This window comes from Megalops cyprinoides, chromosome 23, assembly GCF_013368585.1.
Source record: "Megalops cyprinoides isolate fMegCyp1 chromosome 23, fMegCyp1.pri, whole genome shotgun sequence".
Lineage (NCBI taxonomy): Eukaryota > Metazoa > Chordata > Actinopteri > Elopiformes > Megalopidae > Megalops > Megalops cyprinoides.
The window spans coordinates 810535-832927 of NC_050605.1; the positions used below are offsets into that span (position 1 = coordinate 810535).

Consider the following 22393-nt stretch of genomic DNA (forward strand, 5'->3'; position numbering starts at 1 on the left):
GCCGTTCTTAAATGAGGACAATCACTCTTAGCTGGCCCTGGTTTCCTGGTCCTCCTAGGTCTCCATTGTAGTGCATAGACCCTTACTTGTAGTTTTGTAAAGTACATATGCTGTTGATACCAAGTATTTACTCTGTTTATAAAATCTTAACCTTTTATCAGTAATTAAGGCTGTTGTTTATGACATTTATAGATAATTAACCAGTTCAATTTTATAATCATGCAACTTCCACTGACACTGATCAGCATCCTTTTTATGCACTAATCAATCTCACTTGAGAAATGATGGCACCTAATAGATAAAGGGCCATAGCATATGATTCACATCATTTTCATACTCATCAAACCATTCAGTGACCCCTCGTGCCCTATAGATGGGGGCATTGTCATCCTGGAAGAGATCACTCCCATCAGGATAGAAATGTTTCATCATAGGATAAAGGTGATCACTCAGAACAACTTTGTATTAATTTGCAGTGACCCTTCCCTCTAAGGGGACAAGTGGACCCAAACCATGCCAGCAAAATGCCCCCCACAGCATAACAGAGCCACCAGACCCCCTCATTGTAAGGGTCAAGCATTCAGGCCTGTATCATTCTCTTGGTGTACGCCACACATGCACTTGCCCACTTGTGGAGAATATGGTGAAGGATGACTCATCTGACCATATCACTTTTTTCCACATCTCTGTAGGCCAGTGCCTATGATTTTTACACCACTGAACTCTCAAATGTGCAGGGGTTATGAGGGGTTAATCCACTGCAACCCTAATATAATATCCCTCTCTATGTAATTGTCGACGGACTGTTCTTGCTGATAGTCTGATCACATCCTGCATTGACATTCTCAGTCACCTGAGGAAGAGTTGCTCCTCTGTTTTTCCTTACATATCGCACTAATGCACGAGCATCATGGTCATCGAATGTGTGCTGTCGACCACATTTCCGACCCTATTTACTGACGTCTTTTCCCATAGATCTAAATGCAGATGTCACTTTAGTCACTGTTCCTATTGAAACACTAGTCATTTGAGCAGTCTTTATGACTGAAGCTCCTGCCATTTGTGTCCCAACAATGAACCCTCGCTTAGTCGCTTAGATCTTTTCGTCTTGCCATCTTGATCCAAAATCGAGATCAAATGGGCCTGCTCAGCATTTTTATACATGCCACAGAGCCACATGATTGGATGTTAATTACTTAATTGTACTATGCAGTACACCTGTTTGGAAGCGTCAGCACTCGTTATGTTTCTTTCAGGGTTTTCCTTTAATTTATCACCCGTCTGTATGTTTATACATATATATGTATATTGTGTGTGTGTGAGAGAGAGAGAGACTGCCTTCTATCACGACATATTTCCCTGTGTATGATGAAAAAAATGTGTGATAAAAAAGTGAGTTCTCCGCTCATGGGTGGTATGGACTGGAGAAGGGCATTTCAATGAGGCTGATTCCGTGAGTGACCCACAGTCACATGGTCTGACTGCGTCCGGCTCTGATCTCCTTGCGAACAGGGAGATGTCCTTTGAAGCCGGTCCCACGACGTGCATTCTTACAATTTATCCGCGGCTACGCCGTCATTAATTTTCCTTTGTCAGTTCTAATTCTAATTCTAATCAAACCCCTCCACGGTTAAAGTCAGTACGTTCTGTCCATACCGTTGTAAGTGCCTTAATTTTAGACGTTACGAACATAATCATTCGCTTAGTCTTTGTTTATCCTTTTTATTTAGCTTAGAGCATTCATAGCTGCGAATAATCAAAATGATGTAGGACATACATTTGTGAACCCATGTTTAACATTATGTTACTGTTTGTACACAAAGCGTCTTGTTCTTACGCTATGTGACCACTCCCCTTCCTGCTCAGGCTGATGCAACGTTTGGAGCTATAAAGCACAAGGAAATCATCTCTAACCTCAGAGCAACGTAGAACGCTTTGGGGTGTAGAACCTATCAATATTTAAAAATCAAGGAGCCGTTTTTATTTATCCATTGTTGTATCTGTTATCCTATTTATCAAGTGTAGCATTTTTCATTGAATTTATTTATTTGATCACGTTTTACATTTACAGTCTATACACTGAGCTGTGCGTAGGTTATTTGTAAACTAGGAAGCTAATAATCGGTTAAGTAAACAGTTCACTTTAAACTTACGGGATTTTGTTCTGCATTAAGGGTGATTTTTTAAAAAGATAAATTCAAAGGACGTTCAAAACACTGACTCTCACTTTATTGACTGCGGAGCATCTCGTCCAAGGTAAGCCTTAGTCATTGTAACCCACACCCGCCTATTCAGAAAATGGGATGTAAATGAGTCATTGAAGCATTTTGACTTTGTAATACTGGTAGTCTTTATCTTCTTTATTTTCTTACCTACCGTTGTTTTTATTTGTAATATTTTAATCTTTCGATTAAAATGATTATAAACTAAAAATTAAAGTTTATGATTATATTTAGCAGAAGATATTTATTTTGGTTGGCCAGCCCGGTGTGTAGAACTATCTAGAACGGTTTGGCTTCCTGTTTAAATGCACCCGCATCGTTGTCCTTCAGACAGTACTGAGTGAACCTAGGGTTTGTCTGGCAAAATAAATAAATAATGAAATACAAATATGTAAAATTGCTGCAGTCTTGACAAAATGTTTTAGGCTACTTGGGGAATGTGTGGAGATGTCTTATCCCACGCAGAAAGCGTTGTTTCCTTACACAGGTATTGTAAATACCATAATATGTTTCATTGAATTAAAGTAAAACGAGACTGTACAGAGAGGACGTAAATGAATGGGTAGAGGGAGCGGTGACATCTGAGACGGCTCTGCGCAAAATGGTGCTGTGCCCATAATAGGGCAGCACGTGTCTTTGTTTCCATTCGAATATCATTTTGAAATAAACATTTAAATGGATTCTAGAAGAAATGTGTCGTTATTATATTAAGTGATGAATATTAATATTCATACCAGTGTAAATGTAGAACTTTTCCTACGGAAAATCTCAAAATATTCTATTGGAAATGTAGTTGAAAAGATAAATTTTGGATAACAGATCCATTTTGATTTATTGTGTTCTACAGCTCGGATGCTTTTCATCGAACGTAAAAGGATAGATAGAGGGTAGATCTGACAATGAAGTGACTGGAATGTGTAAAGATGGCTCGCTGGCGGAAGAATTCTGAGATGCCGGCTGGTATTTTTCCATTCCTACGATGCGTCATCGTCCCCCGTCACCCCCCCATCCCCCCCCCCCAACCCCGGCCGCCGCCGCCGCCGCCTTCTAAAGTCAGGTCATATGACTCCTGATTTATGTAGTGCGCTGCAGTGCTGGCGTTGCCCAGTATCGATTATTCGCGGATTCATCGGTACAGGATGAGAGATGACATTTAGCACTTGCTTTATTTTAGGATGAAACAAGCCACAGCCAAAACCGAAATGAGCCGGTTCAATATTTCCCCCGACGAAGACAGCAGCTGCAGTTCAAACAGCAATGATTACAGTTACCAGAAAAAGGTCGCTATTGGCAGGTGAGGCATCTTTGCTGCATGTATCATCTTGATCATTATTATGATCATTATCGTAGTTAATATTATAATTCAATCAAGTATAGGCTGACAGTTATAAAGTCAGGAAGATCATCTATCAGCCACTCTATGGTCAAAATGTAAAACGCTACAGTTACTGTACGTGCATAGGGGCCTTCAACTAAACTGAATTAATTTATTGGTTTAATTTTTTTTTATTAAGTCAATACCCAGATATGGATGCGGAGAGCCAAAATTTCCTGCCACCTATGGAATACCCCCCAGGAAAGAAGAAGTATGAGACAGAATATGTAAGTGTCACCATACTTACCTGCTGTGCTTTTTTCTGAACAAAAAATATTCCACAGTGAGTAAAAACCCTGAATGACATTTAACACTTTGCTCTGCAGAGCCCAGGAACCGCCTCCTTTGGGATGTCCGTGTTCAATCTGGGGAATGCAATCATGGGCAGCGGCATTTTGGGTCTGTCGTACGCCATGGCCAATACAGGCATCGTTCTGTTTGTGTGAGTATCAAGGGTGAGAGTTCCCTGACCCCTCCCCCAGCGTGATGGAAGGGGCGGCACAGAAGGCTAGCGGGTGTGTTTATCAGGTTCAGGGCCCCCCATGCACCTCACAGTTCCACTTACTTTAACTACAGTGCCAGACTACCAACCTGAAAGGGGGATTCCACCAAGCCTGGGTCATGATGATAACGTGGGATACTTTTGAGTGTCCAGTGAGGAATGTTTACAAACAGAGAGGCACTAGTTGGGTGTGTACTACAGCCAGCCCCCTGCTGCAGAGGGGGGACAATCTCCTTAGGACTGTAATCCTCGCTGGAAGGATGGGCCTTACATAAACTAGATGTGAGCATCACAGCAGAGCATAAATGGATGTCCTGCTTTCTGGCTGTAGCATTTGCATGCTAGAGAAGTGAAAGAATTAAGTCAAAGAATTATTGGTTCCTCATTGATAGACTGTATTATAAATAAAAAGTTGTCATGTTAAAAAAACTCATTTTATTTTTAATTTGAGAGTTTTGCCTTCGTTTACACCAGGAATTGGGGCATTGTTGATGCCATATTTGGTCGATTGGTTGTGGGGTGATGAATGTACAGATCTTTAGCAGTGATCAGATGAATCTCTGACTTACTGTGTCCTGCAGCATAAAACCCTATGTATATATGTGAGTTTGTTTGTATGTTCAATACTGTATTTGAGTGAATGTGCATGCATATAAATATGTATGTGTAGAGTTCTATGCATGTTTTAGTTAATTGCATGTATGTGTGTAACAGTGTGTATATATGTGAATCTGACTGTACATATCTATTTGTGGGACCTGTGAGTGAGTTTGACTGTGCATTTGTGAATGAGCATTTGTGATTGTGTGTGTGTGTGTGCTGGAGTTAGGCACAGAAGCTGCAGTATATCTCCAAAACATGATCTAGCTTGGGCAGATTACACAGAATGTGAATGCAGCTATTTAAAAGCGTGAGAGGCACAGCTGCACAGATCTGCATGAGTACAGCTAGAGATACTGACACTCAGCTTTTCAGACTACCATCCTCAGTCTGTAGGAGTACAGCTAGAGTTCTGCTGTCTCAAATCAGATTTAGATTTTAACATGGTCGATAACTGGGGCAGAGAGAAATATTCCGTCTTCCAAAGTCATAATCTAAAAATCAGTAGTTGTTTGATTTTTACATTACATTATTGGCATTTAGGAGACACTCCTATCCAGAGCAACTTACATCAGTTAGTTTTTTACAGTATTATCCATTTATACAGCGGGATATTTAGGCAACTGTGGGTTAAGTACCTTGGCCAAGGGTACAGCACCAATGCCCCAGTGAGGAATCGAACCAGAAACCTTTTGGTTATGAGCCCTACTCCTTACCACTGTAAGATAACATAGTACTTTATCAATCCAAAAAGGAAACTGCTTACTCTCTCATTTCAGCAAAGTATAAAATAAATAAGACAGATGGACTACCTACATACGCCTGGCAGTGCTAGTTTCTGTTACAGCTTTACACTTACTGAAGCAATGCTCATTCAAGGGTAAAACAGCTAGGCCACACTGACTTTTGAAATGATGTGAAGTAAACTGAGTTTGATGGAATTGTGTAACTGTGAGGTTCAGGGGTGCTGCTGCTTCTTTTCCTTCAGGATTTCTGACTGTTTGAGGGGAATCAAACCAGCAACTTTTCGGTTATAAGGCCTGCTGCATAACCACTATGCTACACTGCCGCCCCAATATAATGGGGAAGACCTTTTAATAACATGGCATGATATGATACTATGGTAACTGGTGACCCTGTGCAATGAGTACCTAAGTATAATGACTCCTTTTAAGGGAGATGTACAGTACATATGTGTATGCCTAGTGTATCTCAATGAAGTCCAGTCTTGTGCTATGTAATGTATTTCACTGAGGTCCAATGTCTTACCATTTAATAATGCCTTACTAGCTGTCTTCATGAATCTTAAAATTGGTCTTGTGCCATCAATGTCCCAAATGTTTTAACATTTCATGCTGTTTTAATATTTTAGACTGGTTCATTTGAGTCAGTGACAACAAATGACAATCCCGGTGCGTTATTGAGTTCCTGAGGACTCAGGACAATGACGAGTTTAGAGTTTTGCAGAAAGCTCTGCTCTCCTGTAAACAGGCTCATATTTGGAATGTTTCTTCCTCAGCATTCTGCTTGTAGCTGTGTCTATCTTCTCCCTGTACTCTGTGCACCTCCTGATAAAGACAGCCAACGAAGGAGGTATGTTAAATACTTTGTATGAAAGAGAATAGCATGTTATACACGCTGTATGAAGGGGAATAGCATGGTAAACACACTGTATGAAGGGGAATAGCATGGCATGGTGGGAACAGCTTGTTAAACAAATTTTGCCGTTTTCCAGGGTCAATGGTTTATGAGCAGTTGGGATACAAAGCCTTCGGAATGCCAGGAAAACTGGCAGCCTCCTGTTCCATCACTATGCAGAATATCGGTGGTAAGACAAACCCGCAGCATCTGCTGATTAATATCACCCCTGTTATAATAGTGCATGCTCTCTGAATAGAGCTGAAAGTAAAACCCCAAAAACACAGCTGCAGGTTACCTTATTCCTCAGGATACAGTGATGACAATACTGCAGTGTTAAACTGCACTTACCTCAGATCCCCCAGGAGCCTGTAGATCATTATACACAAAGAGCAAAGTAACAGCTCCACTGAAATGCACTGACATAAGAACTGTAGCCTAAACCTCTACCAAGCATTTTTCTCTGTAGTTTACCAGTATGTTTAGGCTAATAGGTGTAGAATACAGCAAGATGTTTGCTGTTCAATGAATTCACCCTTATTTTCTCTCTCCAGCCATGTCCAGCTACCTGTACATTGTCAAGTACGAGCTGCCCATCGTCATCCAGGATTTTCTTGGAGTGAAGGAGAACTCTGGGTATGGCACTACATCAATAACATACAGATCTAAGACAGTAGAAGAACAGCGCACTTCAGCCAAACTCAGCCCCTCCGTCATCAGTATGTCCCTCATCTCATCCTTTGCCCACTTTATGATTCAGAGCCAGGCCTTTGAGAATACATTTTTGTGACAGGTTTTGGGAACAATTATAAAGGTCTCTCTGGTTCACTTACAGCCCCATTGCAATAGAAAAAGCTGTACCTGTAGTCTACGTGGCATACATGCAGAAATGCAGACTGTTTTTGTTGTCATTCACGGGCTCAAGTGAATGAATTATGAGGCATTCTTTTCTTAAGTAACGTGATTCCTTTGGATCAACTAGTCACTGATAACACACAATAGCTCCGTCCACATTGGGCTTCATAAAGCCTCATTCCATCAGCAGAATGTAGGTGGTGCCAGACAAGGCCATCTGAGCACCTTATTTCCAGCTCTGAGAGTGTGCGTTATTCTTTTGCAGGGAGTGGTATCTGAATGGAGATTACCTTGTGCTGTTGGTCTCTTTGGCAATCATTTTGCCACTGTCACTGTTGCGTAACCTGGGTGAGTATTTCCTGCTGGTGAATGGAACACAGCCATGGCCACATGGGCATGCAAACATGGCTTCCAGTGACGCATGGATTGTGCAACAGCACTCGAGACGCTTGTGTACTTGTTATAACTGTACATCCTGCTTCTCTGTTCCAGGTTACCTGGGTTACACCAGCGGGTTCTCCCTGTTGTGCATGGTGTTCTTTCTGATCGTGGTAGGTCTGGGCACCAGCACATGTCACCCTTACTCCAGGCCCCTTTCGGCATTCACATGTTTGCATGTGACAAGTTTACTGCAGGGCCCACCAACAGCGTGGTCCCACACTCTAACCACCACACACCACTGATGTCTGAACATGACAGTCATACACTCCTGAGAAAATCAACCAGAGAAACTGACATGTAACTGAAAATCAACCACAGATTTATGTTAGTGGAATGCTGTCTCTTGTGATGGTTCTTATTTCTTTTGAGGTGTTTGAGTGTCTTTCCAAATTTCCTTCTTAGGTCATATACAAGAAGTTCCAGATCCCATGCCCTCCAACACTGGAACAGGATGCAGTGAACATCACCCTGAATTCCACTTTCTCTCACACTGACGACTCAGTGAAGAATGCCACAGTCTATCACGACCAGGAGAAGTGCAGGCCCAAATATTTTGTTTTCAACTCCCAGGTGAGTTTTGAAGATGGAGTTTTCCTGTTCCTTGCAAGAAAGAAGCTGTATTTCTGGAATATTCTTTTTGCCTCTGTGCTCTAAAGTTGTGTTTTCCCCTTCCAGACAGTGTATGCTGTGCCTATTCTCACCTTTGCATTTGTGTGCCACCCTGCAATCTTGCCAATGTATGAAGAACTGAAAGAGTGAGTATCTACTGCTTCTACTTGGAAAGCAGAGTGAAAACTAATTAAGAAAATGCTCTCCAAGGCTTCATGCTCTGCAATGTTCTCTCTCCACAGTCGGTCCCGCAAGAAGATGCAAGGCGTGGCCAATGTGTCCTTCCTGGCCATGTTCATCATGTACTTGCTGGCTGCCCTCTTTGGCTACCTGACCTTCGGGGGTAAGCTTCCACAACTCCCAAACAGAGTAGGGTTATCCGAAAGAGAGAATGAATTGACATGATTGGCCAGTGTGAGGGGTGGGTGATTTACTGCAGTCTTACGTAAGAGTTGCCTGACCCTGGGAAAAGCATTGCTGGGCACATTTGAGTCCAGTGTGTAAATATCAGCCTGTACTGAGAGAAAAGTCTTCACCTACTGAAGCCAGTTGGCACACAAGTTCGTGAACATTAAGGATTGTCCTTCCTTTTGGTCCCAGCTGCCTTTTGTGGACCCTCCACTGCAACCTGTCTGTGCTTTATTCTGAACATCAGTTAGTCATAGTATGTCATAGGTTTCACTCATTTCATAACATTTGTCATTTATTTTAGAAATGACACACAATAACTAAAAAGATCCCAGTTGCTCAGATTCATGGAAGGGAAGATGGTCTTTTGGATGAAATGTTTGTTGTTATGTTATTAGGAAGGTGTATATGTCGTCAAAGACCAGTTTGGCATTGGAATGGGGCAGGTGATCAATGTCTGACATGAGACTTTTTGTTCTTATCCAGAGCGCGTGGAGTCTGAGCTGCTGCACACCTATTCTAAACTGTACAAATTCGATACAGCTCTCCTGGTGGTGCGTCTGGCCGTTCTAACTGCTGTCACTCTCACGGTCCCTGTGGTCCTTTTCCCGGTATGCACTACACAAACATGTACTCTCTGATATATACATGCTGAAAAAGCATGCACTCTGTGATACATATGCACTACAAAAGCAAGCTAGCAATACTGAAAAATGCTGGTAAGACTAGCTGCATCTATGAGCTCTTAACACAGTTTAAGGCATTCATATCTTCACTTTAAAAGCTTCCTGGTCAGCAGAATTTTTTACAATTGAGTACACTTGCACACTTTTCTCTACTGAATTCAGTGGCCTGAGAGCTCAAGTGTGCTAAATGTGTCACTGAAGGTTATGGCCAAAACTGAGGGTTAGATCAAACAGCCTCTTCGAGCCCAAACCCAAAAGAAGAATTGGCATTTTACCAGCCTGCATGTTCATCTGTAAAAGTTGTTTTATCCTTCCAGATTCGTACCTCTGTGAACCAACTCCTCTGCGCCTCCAAAGAGTTCAGCTGGCTGCGTCATATTGTCATCACTGGACTACTGCTAGGTGGCACCAACACTCTGGTCATCTTTGTACCATCCATCCGTGACATTTTTGGATTCATAGGTAGGTCCTCTATTTGGCCATTGTGTGGTCAAGTAGCTGTTACCCATGTAATGAGACATCCTGTAGTTGACTCACTCTATCGGCCATCTTTAGGTGCCTCTGCCGCTGCCATGCTCATCTTCATTCTTCCCTCTGCCTTCTACATCAAGCTGGTGAAGAAGGAGTCTATGAAGTCAATCCAAAAGATTGGGGTAAGCAGCATCACTCAAAAATGTAACAAGTGAAAACATCCCTGGGAATAAAAACCACTTACACTCAGAATGTAGGGCACTTTTCAGAATATAAGGCATTTACAGCAGGGCAGTCAGAATGTAGGGAACTTAGTGGAGGACACTCAGAGTGTAGTGCACTTACAGTAGGGCAGTCAGAATGCATGGCATTTAGTGTAGGGGACTTACAGAGGGGCAGTAAGGGTGCAGGGCACTTTTTTTGGGCATTGGGTGCATGGTGTTCTAAATGCTTTTGTCTTCCTGTACTCCTAATCTGAATGAAAGAGTAAGAGTCTTATTGTGTCTCCCCAGGCCTTCGCCTTCCTGTGCAGTGGGTTTATGGTCATGTTTAGTTCCATTACCCTGATCGTTCTTGACTGGATCCACAATACTGCTGACGGCCACTAGAGCCACCCCTGGTCACCTAAAAACCTCCAACCATGCCACTACCCCCCAGCCAGGGTCTCTAACACTGCAGAGCTGGGAAAACATGACACAGACCCTATGACAAAGACAGCGATTTTCTTAGATCGCACCAGGCAGCAATATATGTAAACCATTCCCAGAGAATGTTCTGAACTGTGTACAGTACGCTTGTAGGCCACACGGATGGCAGTTTCTTTTGAATTGTTTTGTGGTTTCTTTTGTTTCGTTGTTTCCTTTTTGTTTTAGTTTTGGTAGTGTGAACTTTTGATTGTGCCTCGAACAGGAACTTTTAAGTCCCCCTGTTCCAACGCAGCAAAAATCAAGTTCATCTTCTGGCGCTAAGATTGACATTTGCACATTGGGTTTTGCAGCAGTCACCAGGTGCCCAGATTGGTATGGGTTCTGAACCCAACTGCCTGTATGCCAGACAGACTTTGGCAGCATTGGAGGTGGATAGTCCAAGCTTCATTTTATTTACTTACCAAAAATAATGTAACTGGTATTCATACTTTTAACCACTTACTCCTTCATCATAGCTGTCTGTTCATGGATGAAGTTAAGGAAGTCTAACAGTATTTCCTGCCAGACTGTTGAATTTTTCTGAAAAATAATTCCAGCTTTATTTATAACTTGCTTAGAAAGTATGATTCCACAAAAGTTGAAGGTCTGTGTGTCTTGCAGATGTGGCAGTAACAACCCTACAGCTTTAAGCACATGTGCATTCAATAACCAAAATCGCATGCAGGAAGCTGTAACTCAAGTCTTTTAAGAAGGAGCCATCTAAAACACCTGTATGTTTTTTTCTGTGGTGGTCAGCAGTGTTAAAAACCTTTGAATTTGAAGACTACACATGATCAAAACACAAGGAGAGTGGCCTCACAGCAAAACTAAAGGAGACCATAGGACAATGTGTCAGTTCGCATGCTGAATGCTGCAGGACTGAGAAAAAAATCCTTACAGTGTTTTTACAGCTTTGTCAAAACTGCAACCGTTTCCTCTTTCTGGGCAGCTTATCTAGTGAGTATGTGTTTTAAGGGTGTGTGTTGTGTGGATGGTGTCTACAGTGCTGGCTCCCTCAACAGGAACATCATCCACCTCACTGTGCTTCCACTGCAAACTTCACTGGTCATCAAAAATACTACTGTCTAGCCATTATTTATGGAACAATAAGAAATCAATGTAATTTAAACTATTTTACTATATTTATATAATGTACATATGTATATATCAGCTGAACTGTATATAAGCTTTCATTTTGTTTTATCTTTTGGCTGTTTGCAAAATATGGTGGAGCTGTAAATGACTGGTAGATTGAGTTTACGTACTCCCCCACATATTTTACCAACCACCTTCACATAGTGCAATGGGAAAACTTGCTTTTATAGCAGTGTAGATCTAAAGATCTAAAGTAAAGATCTGTTCCTCAGTGCACTCCTTCATGATAAAGAACCATTTTACCAGGGCATACTGGATAAAGAGTGACCACCCCTGTGTCATTTCCAGTTCTCAGTGATTTGTTGACGAGTACAGTTGATGTGTCAGTCCTGCTTCTGTGTACAAAGTATTAAATGACAAATGAGAATGTTGAGAGGACTGGAGCGTGTATATGCTGTCTGGTCATTCTGGGAACAGAGAGAGCATTCCTACCAGTGCTACACTCTTGTTTCAATGAAACATTATGTATATCATGTAATTATTGTCTGATTAAAGCTACAAGTAACGCATAATCCTGTGTCTGTACTTGTGTTTGGGGTGGCGTTTAGGTGTTTGGTTAAACAGGTCTACTGAAAGTGTACAGTCCTTGTGCCTCACAAATCAGCACTTCATTTATGTTCTACACTACATTGGATTTTGAATGGAGAAAAAACTACATTTAATAAGCAAGGGGTCTATACTGTACATGTGTCTCTGACAACCCCCTCATACCTGATAAGTGACATGAACCCCTCTTCAAAACCTACGTTCCCTCAAGGTCGCTGCACTCTGCTTCCACAGGGCTGCTGACTGTCCTGAACTGATGAGGTCTTCTCAGCCACTTCCCTGTCTGTATTGGTCCCTCAGTGGTGGAATGAACTCCCTATGGGAGTAAGGAATCACTGGCCAACGCAGACTGAAGACCCACCTCTTTAGATTGAATCTTGGTTCCACTTCTATCCCCACCCCCTAACACCTGCCATTTCTTGCATTTGTTGGTGATTTTATGTGCAGTATTACGACGTGTTACAATTTCTGTTCTCGGGACTGTTGGATTGTAGTATGCTTGGCTTTTGTCAGAGTACACAAGTTAACTTGTGGTTGGGCTTGACTAATGTTATGTTTACACTCACTGGTCTATGAGTGTTGTGAGCCTGGTCTGACACTGTTGCTCGTTTAAATTGAATGGGTACACTTATGTTCTATTGTGAAGGAAGTCGCTCTGGATAAGAGTGTCTCCTAAATGCATGTAATGTAATGTAATGAGATCTCTTGGGTCTCTCATCCATTACTGCATCTTCCACTACACTAAATATAGAACGCTGTCTAGCAAACTGGCTCTATCCATTTCATCTATCATGATGATCCTTTTGGGTCACCTATATTAAGATGTAGAAGGGGTCATCAGTGCTATTTCGTAAACAGCAAATGAATGTCAATGCACTGTACAGTTACATCTGTTTGCATCTCTGAAATGACATGTTGTAGTCCATTGTAATCTAAATATCTTTAAAACTGCAAGGGCTCCCATTCTGGTATGATCTGCAGTCATACAACAGTTTGTGGAACAATATGCCAACTTTGATAAAACACCTGATTTTGAAATTTTGACAAAACAAATATACATTAATCCCAAAAAACCTCAAAGGCCACAACTAAGCACATCTAGCAAAGTCATGCTTTACAGCAGTTGCATGCTAGACAGCAGCAGCCACCACAACACTACTGTTCTCCTCAGGGGGACGCTCAGGAGTAAAGTTTGTCTCACCATGAAGGCTCCATCTGACAGCGTGGTTTTTTTGTGAGTTTATTTGTGAGTGAGTGGAAAAATACTTCATAATGTCAAAGTGAAATTCATGTTTAAATCATTTCCACTTATTTCAACAACCTCTTGTTTGTTGACAGAACTCACCATGAAAAAGATGCCTTTGTTCATTATTTCTGTTTTGTTCTATATGTATTTATTACTGTTTTAATGATCATCATCATTGCAGCAGCTTCATTACTTACCCTCCCATGCTGAATATAACTTTCTTTATATCTTTATTCAGAAAGACTGTCACTAACTTTAGTTCAAATCATATCTTCATTATTGTATAGTCATTATAAGGTGCTTCTGTAACATAAAACAGCTTTCATACAGTAAGCAAAGGATTTCCTTTCCAAAAGCATTACTCCAAACTTAAAAACAGCCCATGGACTCAAACCCATGTAACTCCCTGTATTATAGATGTTCCTGATTGTGGTTATCAAACAAAATGAGAACCTTGTCTCTGAATTTTCTCAGTAAATTACAGCTTTACATGAGCAGTAATATTACAGTTTGGGAAAGTGTTAAATTATCTGGTGTTAGGCTATATTATACTGATTTTCATTTGGAATTACAGGAAATTGATACTCTGAGAAGCATTCAACACAAAAAATACAACAACTGTTTTTCAAAAGCTCACAGACCAGCATGACATTTCCATGAAACCAATTTCAATAACAAAACATGCACTTGTAGGGTGTTACATTTGGAGGTAAAACACCAGGACAGAATTTACACATGGTAGTTACAACATACTTTTGGAGTTTTATTGATTTCACAACATTATAAACATAAAAGTTCTTCCCACCTAAATATCAGAATAGGGATATAAGAGGGGGAGGGGCCATTAGGGAAATATGTATGGATTTTATATCACAATAGTATTGTATATGCTGTGCCAGTTGGACAGGGCATGAAGGGGTGGACCAGCAGACCAGGGTTCAGTTCCCACCCTGCCAGCTAATACGGTCGCCTAAAGAAATCTTTGGCTTGCCACAGTACTTTGCATTGCACTACGCTCATTTAGCAGATGCTTCCAGCATAAGAGACCAGAAGTGTATGCATCCAAGTTCAATGAGTAACAGTGTCAGACAAGGCTAACAATACTCTCAGACTAGTGAGTGCAAGCACAACAACAAGCACTATCACAAGATTACTTGTGCTCACCTGAAACTAGACAGCATAGAAAAGCAAAGGGAAGTCAGGCACACACACTACCATATATCACAATGTCTTTACATAGTATAATTTACAATTTACAATTTGGTATTTCGCAGATGCTTTTAAACCAAAGCGACTTACAATTAGTGCATCAGTCAGATTTGGCTAACTACCTCATAAGTAAAAGATCACAGTAGGAATGCAAATTAATTATTTACAGTACCATGCCCCTGTATATCCTGCAACAATAAAACAGAAATCTGCAAACAAAACCTGCAACATAGAGACAAGGTTAGTACAGAAGATTTTTTTTTTACATTTTGTACCATAAAATATAAAAACATAACATAATAGAAAGGTTACTCATTAGGGGACAGGAGTAAGGAAGGGTAAGGAAGGTCATTCCACCACCATGGAACGCAGGCAGAAAAAAACGTGGCTGAGCGGAACGGCTACCAGGTTCCCGAAGTGAGGGGACTGCCAGCTGCCCAGAGGAGGTTGAGCAGACAGATCTAGTTGGAGTGTATGGAGTGATCAGAGACAGAAGGTAGAACGGGGCAGAGCCTCTTGTGGCCTGGTAAGCCAGCACCAGTGTCTTAAACAGTATCCATAACACATAAACATACTACAGTATTATTAACAGAGAAAAATTCTGAGAACACAAGCCCCAAATTAAACAGAACTCAGTGAAATATCACCTGTTCATCAAGTTTCATGACATGGAAATTTTATGGAGAGGAGACACAGTGCCAGGCAGGGATCAAATAAGGATTCACAAAGGACAGTCAGGTGGGTTCTCTAATCACTGACAGCTGCTCAGAAATGACTCTAATGCAACCTGACCTTAAAAGGTCATGACATCTCATTTCCTGGTCAGGCAGGAAAACACACCCCAAAGTTGTTTGTGTTGTAGGATGATGAGTCATAGTGGTTTCCAGTTTCAAATCAAGTTTTTGTGACTTCTAGGGAAACAGTGCCCTCTTCTGTCAAGACTGTAACCATGGCTTGTTAATTTCCCCTAGCTTGGACTGGCAGGTAACCTGTAACAGTCTAGACAACTAAATGGCTCTCCTCTGCTGGTATAGAGCAGGTTACATCTTGTTAGGCAGCCATTTGCCCCCTTTGAGTATTACCCAGCTTTGGAACAGATGTATCTAATATGATCTGCATGTACTGTACTGTACTCAGTCTACTTTGTCTAACAATGTAATGCTATGCTGTCAAAATTCACGTGTGGATCTACTGCATAAAGGAAGTCAAGCATTCAATCACCAGTGGACACATAGGATGAAGCTAGTATATCTGTAAATATTAAAAATATATTTTTCAATATTCATGATTTGCTAAGTAGGTGACCACTTCCTGGGTACAGATTCGGCTTCATACAAAAATCCCGAACTGGGATCTGTCCACAAGAGCTGACATAAACAATAACCCGCTATTTTTTTGTTTGGCAGAATGTAAAAGCTGTCTCATCTGCTGTCTCAGGGTCAGAGGGTCTCATGTAAAAGCATTTCCTTCCACTTTAAACTGGGACTGGATGTTCACCATGCCCTATAATTAAAAGATGGGAGTTCATCATTATGCCACCCCAATGCTGTGTACAGATGTCCTAGCTAACACAGACCTACAGGACACTGCATTTACAAAACTTACCACTCTCTCCTAACTTAGAGAGACTTACAGGACACTGCATTTACAAAAACTTACCACTATGTCCTAGTTTACAGAAACCCACAGAACACTACATTTATAATGTAAAGGATAGACTGTGCCCATGTAGTCAGGGTAATAGTGTAGTCTTACTCAGATGGCAGGAAAGCTAGATCTGAGTGTTAACCTCCCTGACACAATTAGTTTCTAGACCTCGATGCAATTTACAAGTAAGAGGAGTGGGCCTCAGGGTTTTAGACTGTCACAGGCCAGAGCTGAAGCATCACATTTTGTATGCTGGTATAGGCCTCAGTGAATGTGTACCCACCTGATCGTTTCCCACCCTTTCTTTCCACCTAGCAGACAAAGTTAGTCAAATGGTAAACTGGAACAGTAACAAATTTATTTAAACTTAACCCAGCAGTTACTTTCCAGGACACAAAAAAACAGGAAAAGAAACCTTCACTGTGTCTCCAAATACCTTGATACAGTATAAACCTAAATCAGATTCAAATCAAACCAATAAATCAATAAATATTATGCACCCTTTTTTTTCTCACACTGGTGGAGTTTCTTGGTACGTTTCAAAGCAATAAAATAACCTTATTCCTATTTGCAGTAAGACATATCCTCCCTAAACTGCTTTTACTCTGCTACTGAGAAAAAAAAAACTGAAGGCGGCATAAGGCTGCACCCTAATGCCCTGATTACCCACTGAAACTATTTGAATGTTAACTCAAAACCGGACTGTAACCTCATGTGGCAGAAAACCTCTCCCAGTCCAGGCCCATCGGACTGGAGGCTCCCTCCACACTTTGATGCCTTCCGGAAAATAATAAGTCCTCTCAGAGTCTGATGTAATCATGGTTGTTTGGTTTATTGCATATGGTGATCAATCACATACAGTAAACCGGGTTGGTCCACGGAGCAACAGGTGTATATGCGGTGTGTATACATTCACAAACACTCCCCAATCACTCTGCCCTCCCCTCAGCCTGCATCCATCCTTTATGCCTTTTCTCACTCCTCCTATCCCAGACCACAATTTCCAACTCCTCCCAGGCTCCTCCTTCAAGATCATCCCATTTTCCATTTAATACTCCATTATTTAATTTTTAAGATGTTACATTTACCCCGCCTGGAAAGTCCCATAAACTCCATAGTCATTAATTGTATATTATTTTTAAACATAACACTTCTGAAATTTCCCATTATTTCCACTCCACACCTATATGATTTTTTAAAAATAATTAAATAATACACAGCATATATGCCTGGAATATTACCATTATTTCCAGGCCCACATTTAAATAATAAAAAAGGTTAAGTGACTCAGTTAGCCAGACCGCGGTGCTGCAGACTGTAAGAAGGCACACAGATATCTATGTGCCATAAGCTACAAGGTTAGGCCTTAAAACAAAGGGTTAATGTAAGAACTAGGCCCCGTCTGGACACGGCCCAGGAGATGCGCCGCAGGAACAAGATAAAGAAGAATTAAACCCCGCAAAGGGGGGCCATTGGCCCAGCACTACTATGATGGGCAACTATGACAAATTGCAGTAAATCCACATACAGTTCACAAGCATTTGCCAGTAGATGTCAGCTAGGCCAAAGCAGGCAATCAGCTCTTATTTTCTAGCTGTATGACTCCTGCATATGTTAAAAGGAGGCAAAAACATGCTGACACGCTGTAGGGGCATGTCAGGGGGAGAAGATACAATAAGCGTAGGTGGCAAGACTATGAGTCAGAGGAAGAAGATACAATAAGCGTGACTGTAAAACAATAGGAGAAAGTGGCATGACTATGAAACCAGAGAAAAAAGCTACAATAAGCGTAGACCGTAAACCAATAGGAGACGTGAAGGGAGAGAAGATACAATAAGTGTAGACCATGAACCAATAGGAGAAGTGAAGGGAGAAAAGATACAATAAGCGTAGACTACGAACCAATAGGAGAAGTAAAGGGAGAGAAGATACAATAAGCGTAGACCAACTATGGAACAGCAACATAGTGCACGAAGGTTCTGGGGTGACTTCCAGGGAGGGCCAATGCTGAAGGCAGTGTTCCTTCTCCAAGGTCACCCACTGTCCTGTAATAGCTCCCAATATTACCCCCCCTAGCAGTGTCTTACAATGGCCTACATGCAATGTTTATGACCTAGGGTAACCCCCCAGCATTACTTAGGCATAGAATCACATCAAATTACTTTTCAGTAGTAGTGCTTAATGCATACAATATTTCCACTATGCAAAGTATAACAGAATACATATTATTTAAGGCTAACAGTATTACAATAACAATATTATTTAAAGCTTTTCCCTGGGGGGGGGGGGGGGGGTGAAAGTGGCAATAATTTACATATGGGGTATACACTTTATCAAAATGTTTCAACACCACACTCCTCCCCTCCAGCAATACAACAAACGTTTCACAACAGTATACTTCACAATGGTATTGCTCAGTCCATCATACATTCAGTTGCACAGTTCGTATAAAGTTCGTAAATGTCTGCTCATTTAGATGTCAACAGTGTGTCCGTTCCGCTTACTGAAGAATGATAGTGCAGTGCCTCGTTGAACGTTGAACAGTAGCCGAAAATCTTGTTTTAAAGATGAGTTCCTCCTTAAACCCAGTGCTACAGTGGATAAAGTCAAGTGGGACAGGAGGGAGGAGGGAGAAACGTCCAAACGTGCCGAACAGATTCACTGATGATCCCCTGCTGCAGCACAGTCCGTTCACTTCAAACACGCCAGTCGCCGTCCGTTTCCTCGCGTCTCGATAGTCACGAATGCGCACAACTGTTTTGCAGCTACTAACTTTTTGTTACGTTATCACAATCAAACATCAACTTCTCATCCACACTCAAACTTGTTTTTTTCCCATGGGAGCACTTTTTTGTTTAGTTTTTTATTATTATTATTATTATATTACAAATATTACAAAAACATACATTTAAAGACAAAAAGAACAAAAAAGGAAAATGGTTGCCTACAATGATCAATACATTTTTTTATTTCCATCTTTCATTATGCCCTAATCCCCTCCCCTTCACAGACCATCATTACAACTCAATCATATTTCCTGTAGCTATTCACTTCTTTACGACTTGACATATTTTTGTTATCTATGTGATCCACTCATGACGCCTTTTCCATTTTGTGCTTATAAATTACACATTTCCTTCTATTTTTTACAGTAAGTACACTTATACCGCCTATCCAAACCATGTGTCAATATTCACATATAGCTACACATGTCTATGTTATTCTTAATCCCAGCCTTCTGCCACTCTCAGTGCCTTCCATCTCAGTGCCTTACATACAATCAGTCTACTGTTTTCTTGTGCCATGGAACCCTCAAGTGTGCTGTGATATATTACAAAGAGTTTAAATCTCTCTGTCCTCAAAGCCTCCACAGATTTTGACTTAAAAATAAAAAAATTCCCCAAAAGTATTATAATGTTAACTATTATTTGGGTGCTATTTCTTAGATCGCCCAGCAGCAAAGCTAGTGTAAACTGACTGCAGTACACTCAAACTTTTACCGGCTTCCTTAGCTAGCCGCCATGTTCTTCTCCACCATGTCACACAGGTCCAGCCCTCTACCCCGGTTTCTTTCTTTTTAAAAAAAAAAAATAGTTTTACAGCTCACTCATTATTAGAGGCAATTTAACCCTTTACAAGTCAGTCAGTCTTATGTGGCTCGCCACAATAATATTTACAGCATTTTAATCCCAATTTTCTTTATTTCAGCAATACATTTATTGTGCATGTTCCTGTGTTATTTATGAGTCATTATTTTTACATTTTTACTACCACCTTGAATTATTTACATTTACATTTATTTATTTAGCAGACGCTTTTATCCAAAGCGACTTACAAAAGTGCATACAGTAAGTATAGCGACAGTACGGGGACAAGATGTGTACAGCTCCACAATGAGACAGTTCTCAGCTGAGAGCAAGGTCTGTTTGAGGACACAGTACTATCAGATTTGTATAACTACAGCGTATAGGGCAACTAATACGATACACCTTCAAACAGCAAACTTCAACAACTTCAAACGGTGCAATGAGCCGTTTATTTGTTTATTTCAGTCTTTCATGAGATGCAGTTCAGGCTGCAAAACTGTGTAAGAACCGTAATATTATTATTATTAGCTGAGCAGGGAGACCAGCATTTGAAACTCGCTTTCAAACATTTTTAAATAGCCATATCTCCACCAATCCTGGCTCTATACGCATAAATCATACGATGTGATGAACGGTTCTTGAATTATGAGCCAGGCGCCCAGTTCAATCTTTGCGTAACGGAAAGTCACGGAAACACATTCAAAGGGAGCTCACAGTGACAGACACAGGAAGGCAGAGCCGGCCCGTGGCATATGCGGTATAGGCGAATGCTAGGGGCGCCCCAAATGAGGGAAGAAAAAAAATCAAAATTTTTAACTTTTATTATTTTTTTACTAATACTATTTTAATGTATATTATTTCGAATACAAAAAAAGCCCACAACAACATAACTACATAGCCTGGGTTGCCCGCAGCATTACCCCGATCACCGAGTGAGTGACACTGACCGTGAAACGTGATACGATTAACATCAATAGCCTAATTCAAATATATATATAGTGTCAAAAAGACCAAAGCCCAAAGAGAAGAGGAGGAAAAACGGAAAGCACACAGAGGTAATGTGATAAATGAATAGTTTATCCATTGCATAGTAGTTACGTTGGAGCAGAGTGTTACTAGCTTACTTTGGAGATAGTAACGTTCGCTACTTTAATAAATAGCTAGAGTTAACGTAAATTACTCCCACCTTAATTTCATTAGGGAAAGTTGGAAAGACTATTCAGGTGTTTGGGGAATAACCCACAACATATTTTTGAGAAATAAACTTTTTCTTTTAAGTGTGCTGCACAAACCATCCACTCTCTGCCTCAAGAAATCAGGCATACATTTTTATTGACATCTTAGTCTAGTTAGCCAACGTTAGCCCTGCTTGTAATAGTCAATTAAAATGCTTTTCTTTTTCCATCCCCTTTTGTAATTGATAGTTGTAACTGTGGGACTGGGCGATAAAACGATAACAATAATTATCGCAATATAATTTTCCTTAATAGAAATATAAGAAATGTTCAGTATAATTAATTTCCATGCTTAGATGGCATTCACAGAAATGAATCACGAACTGCCAATCATTCATTGTGCGCGTTGCACGGTGAGAGGTATAAATTCAGGCCAGCACGTGGTATTGTTTACAGACACAGTGACTGACAGGCTTGTTGTTGTGGGGGAATAAGCAAAATAAGCGACACCGAAGAACAGCAGTGCCCATGACCAGCTCGAAGGACGTGTGACGTGTTTTTTCGTGGTTTTCATTGGTCAGTCGTGTTCTGAGGCTTGAGAAGCTCCGTTTGCCTCGTAATAGCCGATATTTTCAATGTTTTTAATCGGAGATGAAGAGTAATTGTGCTTAATTTCTATTGATAGCCTGACTAGCCGTGTCATGTCTCATGTAGTTGCTGGTTAGACATGAAGGATAGTCTCCAATGTTTTTATCGGTTAATTTGGGGAAAAGGAGCATAGTCGCTAGCCTAGCATTGGCTATCGGTAGCCTAGCATTGTTGCTTGCCTTAACCATTTGTAAGGTCGTGTTGTTGCATTATTATTATTACTGTCATCACTATTGTGCTCACAACTCCTTCCATTTTAAAACATCATCAGCTAACAAGCCGACTAACTGCGTGTTTTTGTTAAAGTGACACTTTGTATATGGTGTATCCCGTCCTGTTTGGCAAACAAGCTAATTATCTGCATGCTTGTGTTTAAGTGACACATTACTGACATGTTTTCCCCAATTGTCCATGCTAATAAAATCTCGGTGATTAGTAAAAGTAATCTTGATTGGTAATACATTTTGTTTAAAATTCAGTTTTAAAGATTTAAATGTTTCCCCCTTTTCTGTATAAGCACTACTCTGTTCTATGACGTTTACATTGCGAAATGTGTTGAACGACAAATGTGATACAGCTGATACAGTGCATAAATACTGTTACATTATTTGTTGATTTGTAATAACCAACTCAACAATTACAGACTCAAGATTCACATTAATAGAAAATGTTCCTCCATGCAGTTTC

General features: G+C 40.8%; 1 protein-coding gene across 1 annotated transcript; it reads left to right on the top strand.

The window, feature by feature from the left end:
• The first annotated feature begins 1925 nt into the window (after positions 1 to 1925).
• Positions 1926 to 11893, top strand: slc38a2 (solute carrier family 38 member 2). Its single transcript, XM_036517595.1, has 16 exons — positions 1926 to 2256; positions 3397 to 3516; positions 3737 to 3824; positions 3924 to 4039; positions 6219 to 6292; positions 6435 to 6527; positions 6892 to 6973; positions 7458 to 7540; positions 7685 to 7743; positions 8036 to 8203; positions 8309 to 8388; positions 8485 to 8585; positions 9137 to 9261; positions 9654 to 9798; positions 9892 to 9989; positions 10320 to 11893. The coding sequence occupies exons 2-16, from the start codon at positions 3398 to 3400 to the stop codon at positions 10413 to 10415; spliced, it is 1527 nt and encodes a 508-aa protein (XP_036373488.1). The 5' UTR covers positions 1926 to 2256; position 3397; the 3' UTR covers positions 10416 to 11893.
• The last annotated feature ends 10500 nt before the right edge of the window (positions 11894 to 22393 follow it).

Coding starts and splice junctions, on each gene's coding strand:
- slc38a2 (XM_036517595.1), top strand. CDS start 3,398: ATGAAACAAGCCACAGCCAAAACCGAAATGAGCCGGTTCAATATTTCC. Junction 6,974..7,457: donor GGAGTGAAGGAGAACTCTGG/GTATGGCACTAC, acceptor ATTCTTTTGCAG/GGAGTGGTATCTGAATGGAG. Junction 7,744..8,035: donor TGGTGTTCTTTCTGATCGTG/GTAGGTCTGGGC, acceptor TTTCCTTCTTAG/GTCATATACAAGAAGTTCCA.